Below are 10086 nucleotides of genomic sequence, written 5' to 3' on the forward strand. Positions count from 1 at the left end.
TACCACGCTCGGCTGATTTTTTCGTATTTTTAGTAGAGATGGGGTTTCACCGTGTTAGCCTGGATGGTCTCTGTCTCTTGACTTCGTGATCTGCCTGCCTCAGCCTCCCAAAGTGCTAGGATTACAGCATAAGCCACTGCGCCCAGCCTGCCCTTTTATTTCTTATAACCTAAATGACCCAGGTTTCTATCCTTAGCCCTCTCTTCTCTGCCTTCTTGTTTTCTTTTTTTTTTTTTTTTTTTTTTGAGGCAGAGTCTCGCTCTGCCCCAGGCTGGAGTGCAGTGGCCGGATCTCGGCTCACTGCAAGCTCCGCCTCCCGGGTTTACGCCATTCTCCTGCCTCAGCCTCCCGAGTAGCTGGGACGACAGGCGCCCGCCACTTCGCCCGGCTAGTTTTTTTGTATTTTTTAGTAGAGACAGGGTTTCACCGTGTTAGCCAGGATGGTCTCGATCTCCTGACCTCGTGATCCACCCGTCTCGGCCTCCCAAAGTGCTGGGATTACAGGCTTGAGCCACCGCGCCCGGCCTGCCTTCTTGTTTTCTTATCCACTCCCAGAACCTCAGTTGGCCACGTCATGGCCGTGACACCCAGGCCTACGTCTCCAGCCCTGTCCTTTCTTCTAAACTCTTGGCTGGAACCTCCACCTACCTGGTCAGTGTCTACTGTAGGACCTGGATATCCTTCTGCTCAAACATCTGAACCTTTGACTCTTTCCTCTTTTACATCCCTCAGTCTTTTCTAATCAAATGCCTGTATATTTCCCTCTGACACCAATATATGCTTCTTTTTTAATATTTACTAAAGACTGGAAGTTGGTTTCCCACTCTCTTCTCAGCTTTGTGACACTGTACCACTAGGGTTTTCATGTGCCGGTGGAAACCCTCCGACTCCTTTCCTGGACCTGCTTCCCTTCTTCCACAGGGCTGCTCTGAGTGACTGAGCCCCACCTTCCTCTCACATTCCACTTCTCCCCTGCTGCCCTCAGCAGGTTACACTGGCAGTTCTCAAAGCGTGATCCCTGGACTGGCAGCCTCAATGTCACCAGGGCATTTGTGAGAAATGCAAATTATTGAGCCTCTCCCAAGCTGATTGAATCTGATGCTCAGGTTGGTGTCCAGAAACTGGTGGTTTTCTTTGTTGTTGTTGTTTTGAGACGGAGTCTCCCTCTGTCGCCCAGGCTGGAGTGCCATAGCACGATATCAGCTCACTGCAAGCTCCGCCTCCTGGGTTCACTCCATTCTCCTGCCTCAGCCTCCCGAGTAGCTGGCACTACAGGCACCTGCCACCACGCCCGGCTAATTTTTTTGTATTTTTAGTAGAGACGGAGTTTCACCGTGTTAGCCAGGAGGATCTCGATCTCCTGACTCTGTTATCTGCCCGTCTTGCGTCTTGGCCTCCCAAAGTGCTGGGATAACAGGTGTGAGCCACTGCGCCCGGCCAGAAACTTGTGTTTTAACAAGTCTTCCAGGCGGTTCTAAGACATGCAACTGCTTTTTTTTTTTTTTGGACACAGAGTCTGGCTGTGTAGCCCAGACTGGAGTGCAGTGGCGCAATCTCGGCTCACTGCAAGCTCCGCCTCCCGGGTTCCCACCATTCTCCTGCCTCAGCCTCCCGAGTAGCTGGGACTACAGATGCCCGCCACCACGCCCGACTAATTTTTTGTAGTTTTAGTAGAGACGGGGTTTCACCGTGTTAGCCAGGATGGTCTCGATCTCCTGACCTTGTGATCCACCCGCCTTGGCCTCCCAGAGTGCTGGGATTACGAGCAGGAGCCACAGTGCCTGGCCTATTTTGTGTTTTTATTAGCAATTGGGTTTCGCCATGTTGGCCAGGCTGGTGTCAAACTCCTGACCTCAAGTGATCCACCTGTCTCGGCCTCCCGAAGTGCTGGGATTACAGGCATAAGCCACTGTGCTCAGTACTTTTATTTTTATTTTTAGTACTGAGCATCAGCTGGACCTCAGTGCATTAATTAATTAATTAATTTATTTATTTATTTGAGACAGGTTCTCACTCTGTCACCCAGGCTGAAGTGCAGTGACGGGATCTCAACTTACTGAAACCTTCACCTCCCAGGCTCAGGCAATTCTCCTGCCTCAGCCTCCCAAGTAGCTGGGATTACAGTTGCCCACCACCATGCCTGGCTATTTTTTGTATTTTTTAGTAGAGATGGGGTTTCACCATATTGGCCAGGCTCATCTCGAACTCCTGACCTTAGGTGATCCACCTGCCTCGGCCTCCCAAAGTGCTGGGATTATAGGCATAAGCCACTGTGCCCGGCCTCTCAGTACTTTTAAAACTATAGATGATTCCCAGGGTGGGAGCCAGTGCTCTTGCAGAGGTTCCCATGATGTGGAACAGGAGGCTTCTGATGCAGCAGGAGCACAGTTGGGCTCCAGCATTGTGCCATTTTCTAGTTACACCAGCAACAGCTCCCCTCCGTGCTTGGCAAATATGGGCATGTGAGCTGCCCATCTCATCACCCTTGCCCTTAATGTGACACAGCTCATGTCAGAAGCTTGATTTAACCATATAGTTGTAAGCTAACAAAAAAGGAAACAAAAATACGATCTTTCCTCCAAAGTTACCTTTTCCTGTCATACTTGCTCCCCCTGTTTCAGCCAGTCATCTCCCCATCCCACTCCTATTTTTCTTACGTTCTGGTATCCAGCTCTGTAATTTCAGTTAAACAATAAATCCTATTGTATCAGTAAGTCCTGCCAGTTCTGTCACTTCTTATGTTTATGGGTCCTCTCACCCACACCCTACTTCACCTGTCTCTCTTACCCTCTTTCAGTTCACCCTCCATGCAGCTATCAGGGGGTTCTTTGGATAAGGCCTGATTCCTTTTCAGGCATTCAAGCTTCTATGACCTCACCATGCCCATCTTTCCCACCTCTCTACTGGCCCTGTCCTCCTTAACACCCTACCTTCCAGCTATATATCACCTGCTATTTATCACCCGATGCCTTCTGCTTCTTATCTTTCACCATCCCTCCTGTGTTACAGTGTGCCTGTACGGTCGCTTCTTGCATGGTGTTGCCCAACTCCACTGCATCGCTTTTATCCACCTCCTCACTCTCACTGGGCTGTGAAGAGTGAAACCCCATCTCTACTAAAAATACAAAAAAATTAGCCAGGCGTGGTGGCGGGTGCCTATTGTCCCAGCTACTCAGGAGGCTGAGGCAGGAGAATGGCGTGAACCCGGGAGGTGGAGCTTGCAGTGAGCCGAGATCGCGCCACTGCACTTGAGCCTGGGTGACAGAGCAAGACTCCGTCTCAAAAAAAATAAAAACTGGGGACAAATTTACCTATCCTATAGGTTGTTAGAAGGAGTAAATAGAGTAAGTGTAAAGCATTTACAACTGTGCCTGGCGGTAGTATGTGTGATTACAGTAAATGCAGGTGTTGGAAGGTACTTGGTAAATGCTGGAAAGACCTTTCCCTAGACCCCTCCCACCCCAGCTGTTAGGTGCTCTGTCTTCTGGTTCTCAGAGAGTTGGAACTGGACAGCAAGCTGGGGCTCGTGACTCACCAGGCCACTCTTCTGTGTTTTGATTTTCTAGTGCCCAAGGTTGAAGCAATGAATAAAAGACTGGGCTCCTTGGTGGATGAGTTTAAGGAGCTTGTTTACCCACCAGATTACAATCCTGAAGGGAAAGTTACCAAGAGAAAACACGGTGAGGAGCTGAATGTGGACATGTGGGCTATTTTAAAAAATTGCTTTTATGATGGTCTTATCACAGTGGGCAGTATTCTTTCAGAAATATCTATTCACACTTTACTTAAAATGACTTTTATCCAAAAAACAGGCAATAACAAATGCTGGCAAGGATGTGGAGAAAAGGGAACCCTCACACAGTGTTGGTGGGAATGTAAATTAGTACAGCCAGTATTACGGAGAGGAGTTTGGAGTTTCCTCATAACGTAAAAAGTAGAGCTACCATATGATCCAGCATGCCATATGATCCAGTATATATCCAAAAGAAAGGAAATCAGTGTATCAAAGAGAGATGTGCACTCCCATGTTTATTGCAGCACCATTCACAGTAGTCAAGATTTAGAAGCAACCTGTGTGTATCAGCAGATGACTGGATAAAGAAAATGTGGTACACATACACAGTGGAGTACTCAGCCATAAAAAAGAATGAGATCCTGTCATTTGCAATAATATGTTAAGTAAGCCAGGCTCAGAAAGACAGATATTTGCATGTTCTCACTTATTTGTGGAATCTAAAAATCAAAACAATTGAATTCATGGAGATAGAGCATAGAAGGATGGTTACCAGAGGCTGAGAAGGGTAGTGGGTAGTGGGGCATTGGGGGGTTGGTGGGGATGGTTAAAATAGAATGATTAAGATCTATCTGGTAATACAGCAGAGTGACTATAGTCAGTAATTTAATTGTACATTTAAAAATAACTAAAGGAATACAATTGGAATGTTTGTAACATAAAAGACAAATGCTTGAGGGGATGGATACCCCATTTATGCTGATGTGATTATTTCACATTGCATGCCTGTATCAAAATACCTCATGTACCCCACAAATATATATACCTACTATGTACCCGCAAAAATTAAAAATGAAAAAATTTTAGAAAAGAACTGTCTATACAACCATATGTATTTATACATACCAGCATACATATTTCAGCACAAAATGGAATAATAATCACATTGTTTTCTAGTTTGCTATTTTTGTTACTCAGCTATATATGTTGCACAGTTACTTATATCCGCACTTACCTATCTCATTTTTTTAAAAATGAGGCTGCAGAGTAGTTCATTGGATAGATATACCAGGTTATTTAACCAGACCTTATTGACAGGTGGATATGCTGCAGTGAACATGCTTTTCCATTGTGTACTTGTGTGAATAGATCCACAGGATACGTTCTTGCAGTGAATTGCTTCCAAAACAGTGATAGATTTACCCTCTATCCAAGAAGGAGTGAGAATGTTTTCCTGTACTCTCACCCTTCCAGGACTTAATTTTTTAAATTTACAATAAAAATGATACAGAAGTTGGCCAGGTGCGGTGGCTCACACCTGTAATCCCAGCACTTTGGGAGGCCGAGGTGGGTGGATCATGAAGTCAGGAGTTCGAGACCAGCCTGGCCAACATAGTGAAACCTCATCTCTACTAAAAATACAAAAATTAGCCAGATGTGGTGGTGGGCGCCTGTAGTCCCAACTGCCCGAGAGGCTGAGGCAGGAAAATCCCTTGAACCCGGGAGGCAGAGGTTGCAGTGAGCGAGACCATGCCATTGCACTCCAGCCTCGGTGATAAGAGTGAGACGCCGTCTCAAAAATGACACAGAAGTTATGTCCTTTTTTTTTTTTTTTTTTAAGACAGTCTTGCTCAGTCACCCAGGCTGGAGTCCAGTGACTCAATCACAGTTCACTGTAACCTCAACCTCCTGGGCTTGAGTGATCCTCCAGCCTCAGCCTTCTGAGTAGCTGAGACTGCAGGTGCACACCACCATGGCTGGTTGATTTTATTTCTTGTAGAGCCAGGGTCTCACTATATTACCAAGGCTGGTCATGAACCTGTAAAAGGTTTTCGAAGGAAGGAAGGAATGATTTACCCAGAGTGAGCAACAGTTTTGGGTAAACTGATGGCATTCACACTACTTGTAATTTCCTCCTAGGTGTGATCTGTTTTATTTTGCACTTTAAATGAAGCTGCCTTATCGAGATAAGTCTTCCCCATGGTGTCCTAGGCGGGCATCATAGCTTTATGGTTAATTGCAGCCCAGATTATATGAGGGCCCCCGTGCCATGTAGCGGGATGCCCCTTGTAGCATTTCCAGTCACTCCCTTCTGACCTTTTCCCCCAGATAATGATGGTTCTGGAAGCAAAAGGCCCAAGGTAGAGTATTCAGAAGAGGAGCTGAAGACCCACATCAGCAAGGGCACGCTGGGCAAGTTCACTGTGCCCATGCTGAAAGAAGCCTGCCGGGCTTACGGGCTGAAGAGTGGGCTGAAGAAGCAGGAGCTGCTGGAAGCCCTCACCAAGCACTTCCAGGACTGACCAGACACCGTGCGTCCAGCTGCCCTTCCACAGTGTGGCCAGGCTGCCTGGCCTTGTCCTTAGCCAGTTAAAATGTGTTTCTCCTGAGCTAGGAAGAGTCTACCCGACATAAGTTGAGGGACTTTATGTTTTTGAGGCTTTCTGTTGCCATGGTGATGGTGTAGCCCTCCCACTTTGCTGTTCCTTACTTTACTGCCTGAATAAAGAGCCCTAAGTTTGTACTATATACCGTTCTTTCGTGTGAAGGAGAAAGGTGTGTATGCCTTGCATCCAAAACTCACTGGTTGTCACTTAGCTTAATTTTCTCTTTCCTTGGGAACACTCATCACCACAATGGAAACAAAACGAGTATGAGCAGGGAGGGTGAGAGTGACGGGTCAGGGCAGGTGAAGGTATTTTGGGAATAAGAAGCCCTAGCAGGATTATATTCTTAACCTNGCCTGCCGGGCTTACGGGCTGAAGAGTGGGCTGAAGAAGCAGGAGCTGCTGGAAGCCCTCACCAAGCACTTCCAGGACTGACCAGACACCGTGCGTCCAGCTGCCCTTCCACAGTGTGGCCAGGCTGCCTGGCCTTGTCCTTAGCCAGTTAAAATGTGTTTCTCCTGAGCTAGGAAGAGTCTACCCGACATAAGTTGAGGGACTTTATGTTTTGAGGCTTTCTGTTGCCATGGTGATGGTGTAGCCCTCCCACTTTGCTGTTCCTTACTTTACTGCCTGAATAAAGAGCCCTAAGTTTGTACTATATACCGTTCTTTCGTGTGAAGGAGAAAGGTGTGTATGCCTTGCATCCAAAACTCACTGGTTGTCACTTAGCTTAATTTTCTCTTTCCTTGGGAACACTCATCACCACAATGGAAACAAAACGAGTATGAGCAGGGAGGGTGAGAGTGACGGGTCAGGGCAGGTGAAGGTATTTTGGGAATAAGAAGCCCTAGCAGGATTATATTCTTAACCTCTGTCCTCTAGCCTGTTTTTCTTTAAATGTGTCATGTTAAGGTGTAATCAGATTTCTGAAGCAGTAAGAAGGTAACACTTTTAGTTCTGGGGCCATTTGGTTCCTGAGTAAACAGCAACTCCTTCTCATTGCATTCCTCTTAATGCGACATTAAGTCTTGCAAAAATATACCCATTTTCTGTTGCCATGAGAATTTGGGTTCCAGAATAAGTGAAATGAAGAGTTATTCCTCTTGTGTTTCGGGGGAGCTGTAGGAAATTCAAGAAGATGAGGAAAGGTCCTAATATTTAAGGAAGGGGAAGAGGACAGGAGTGTCTTTTACCTTTTTTTCCTCCACATCCCTGCTCTGTCCTCCCTGTCTTCTGAAGAATTATCCTGAAGGAAGGAAGGAGAGCATCTGGAATTGTTGATCTGCTTTTAGGATGTGAGTAAGGGTGTGCAGGTCCTGTGTCCTTCAGGACTAGGATGAGCAGCACTTCGAGGAAGAGAGTGTAGGAGGTGCCAGATTACTCCTCTTAAGAGATTCTCAGCTTTGGATTCTTGGCTGTAAGCTTTATAGATTTTTTTTAACCTGTTTTGCTTTTGTTTTGTTTGAAAGGAGATACTGTATTTTTTTTGTATTTCCTTACGTGTATGGGCAAGAGGGGAAGATAATTCTCCCATTAGATGCTTAGAAATTGTTGAGAAATTGGACCATTGCCCTTAAATGGAGCAAGTTTGGAAACTGGATTCTACAGGGGGTTAATATACCAAGGTAGATTGGAATCACACTAGTCACAGCCAGTCACCTGCAATAGGAGGACAAGGAGTAGCCCCACTGAGCCCTTGGTATCCAACCCTGGATGCTGGAGCTAGTGAAGAGCAGCCCTGGAGTGAGCCCCAGGCTGGCTTTGCTGTGCACACTATGCCCAAGCCTATGCTCCGTTGCCTCCTACTTCCAAAATGGAGAGAATGAGAGTTCAGGGGTCAAACACCTACCAGAGCCAGGTAGCTGTGTGGATGTTAGACAAATCACCCAAGGTCTGTGCTAAACAGCAACAGAGTGATATTTCTCTGTAAATGAATGATGCCTTCTCTGCCTGCTGAACCTCCCACCCAGGAGAGAAGAAATACCATGTTCCAGTGCAATTGGTTAGGCCTTTGGAAGCTCACGAGGCTGATTTAGCAAATTTACGTTTTAGTGCCATCATATATACAAGTGACCTTGGGCAGTTTATGAGGCATTTTTGAGTCTAAGCTTCCACGTTCTTATAATAACGTTACATGGTGAAAATGAGAAAATACATAAAAGAACATGGCACTCTAGGTACAGCTGGCCTTCTGCATCTGCAGGCTGCACATCCATGGATTTAACTTACGTGGATCAAAAATATTTGGGGACCAGGCATGCTGGCTCACGCCTGTAATCCCAACACTAGGAGGCCAAGGCAGGCGGATAACGAGGTCAGGAGTTTGAGACCAGCCTGGCCAGCATGGTGAAACCCCATCTCTACTAAAAATACAAAAAATTAGCCGAGCATGATGGCGTGCACCTGTAATCCCAGCTACTGGGGAGGCTAAGACAGGAGAATCGCTTGAATCTGGGAGGCGGAGGTTGTAGTGAGCAGGAGAATCGCTTGAATCTGGGAGGCGAAGGTTGTAGTGAGCAGGAGAATCGCTTGAATCTGGGAGGCGGAGGTTGTAGTGAGCCGAGATTGCGCCATTGCACTCCAGCCTGGGCAACACAGTGAAACTCTGTCTTTAAATAAATAAATAAATAAAACTTGGGGGAAAAAAATGAATGGCTGCATCTGTACTCTTGCTCTTGTTGCCCATAAATAATACAGTATGACAATAATACAGCATTTACATTTTATTAGGTATCGTAAATTATCTAGAGTATTATTTAAAGTATCCGGGAGGCCGTGCGTAACTCATATGCAAATACTGCGTCATGTTACATCAGGGACTTGGGCATCCTCGGATTTGGGTATCCGCATGGAGTGCCGTGTGGCGCTTGGCTTCTACCGCGGCCATCGGGCTTCCAACCGCCAGGTGGCGATATAGCCGGCGCGGAGCGCCGACCTGAGCCTGCGCATGCGCGCCACGGAGGACGTGGGCCGGGTTCCCGAACCTGGGAGCCATAAGCGGGAGGGTCTGGCGGGCTAAGCTCAGCTGCACCTGGGTACCTTCTGGCCGCCGCAGCAACTCGAGAACACGAATCCGTTTGGCCAAAAGTGAAACAAACACACGGATGCACATATGTCTGTTTACTTCTAGGCCAGGTGCAGAGGGAACGTCTGGAATAGCACTCATCGAAAGCTGCCGTTACGTGGGAAGATGAGCCTTTTACCTCTCAGCGTTTCCCCTTACGTAATGTCTTGTTTTAATGTCTTATTGAAAACCAGAAGAGGCCGGGCGTGGTGGCTCATGCCTGTAATCCCACCAGTTTGGGAGGCTGAGGAGGGCGGATCACCTGAGGTCAGGAGTTCCAGACCAGCCTGGCCAACATGGTAAAACCCCATCTCTACTAAAAGTACACAAGTTAGCTGGGCGTGGTGGCGTGTGTCTGTAATCCCAGCTACTCAGGAGGCTGAGGAAGGAGAATCATTTAAACCCGGGAGGCAGAGGTTGCAGTGAGCTGAGACTGATTGCTCCACTGCATTCCAACCTTGGTGACAGAGCGAGACTGTCTTTAAAAAAAAAAAAAGAAGAAGTAATGTGTTATTTAATGACAGAGATAAGTTCTGAAAAATGCATTGTTAGGGAGTTTCATCACTGTCCGGTCCTGCGGGATCATTAACGCAGACCCTGGAGGAGGGGGTGGGAATTTAGAGAGACAAGAGACACAAGAAACGGAGACAAGACAGTGCTCTGATCAAGTCTCATTTAATGGCGGCGGTGCAATGCCTTATATAGGCTGGCAGGGAAGAGGAAGGGCTCAGAGCAGGCAGGGAGGAGAATAATGAGAGACGTCACCAGGCGCATGCTTGGTAGACTTAGTCTTTCCCCGGCGCGGGAGGTTATCTACCCGCGGGCGGGAAAAGTTCGTGCTTGGGTGTAAAGTTGATGATGAAGAACCAGGAAGTGCGCCATCTAGTCTTCACAATGCGGAA

General features: G+C 47.1%; 1 protein-coding gene across 1 annotated transcript in view; it reads left to right on the forward strand.

Moving 5' to 3' along the window:
* The window catches only part of XRCC6 (X-ray repair cross complementing 6), a 56700-nt gene extending 50438 nt beyond the window's left edge, over positions 1–6262 (forward strand). Inside the window, 2 exon segments of the mRNA XM_017870293.1 lie at positions 3567–3680; positions 5843–6262. Of these exon segments, the coding sequence (XP_017725782.1) occupies positions 3567–3680; positions 5843–6036 (308 nt within the window). The 3' untranslated portion in view covers positions 6037–6262.
* Positions 6263–10086: the final 3824 nt, after the last annotated feature.

Source organism: Rhinopithecus bieti, unplaced genomic scaffold (genome assembly GCF_001698545.2).
Source record: "Rhinopithecus bieti isolate Rb0 unplaced genomic scaffold, ASM169854v2 scaffold_4967, whole genome shotgun sequence".
Lineage (NCBI taxonomy): Eukaryota > Metazoa > Chordata > Mammalia > Primates > Cercopithecidae > Rhinopithecus > Rhinopithecus bieti.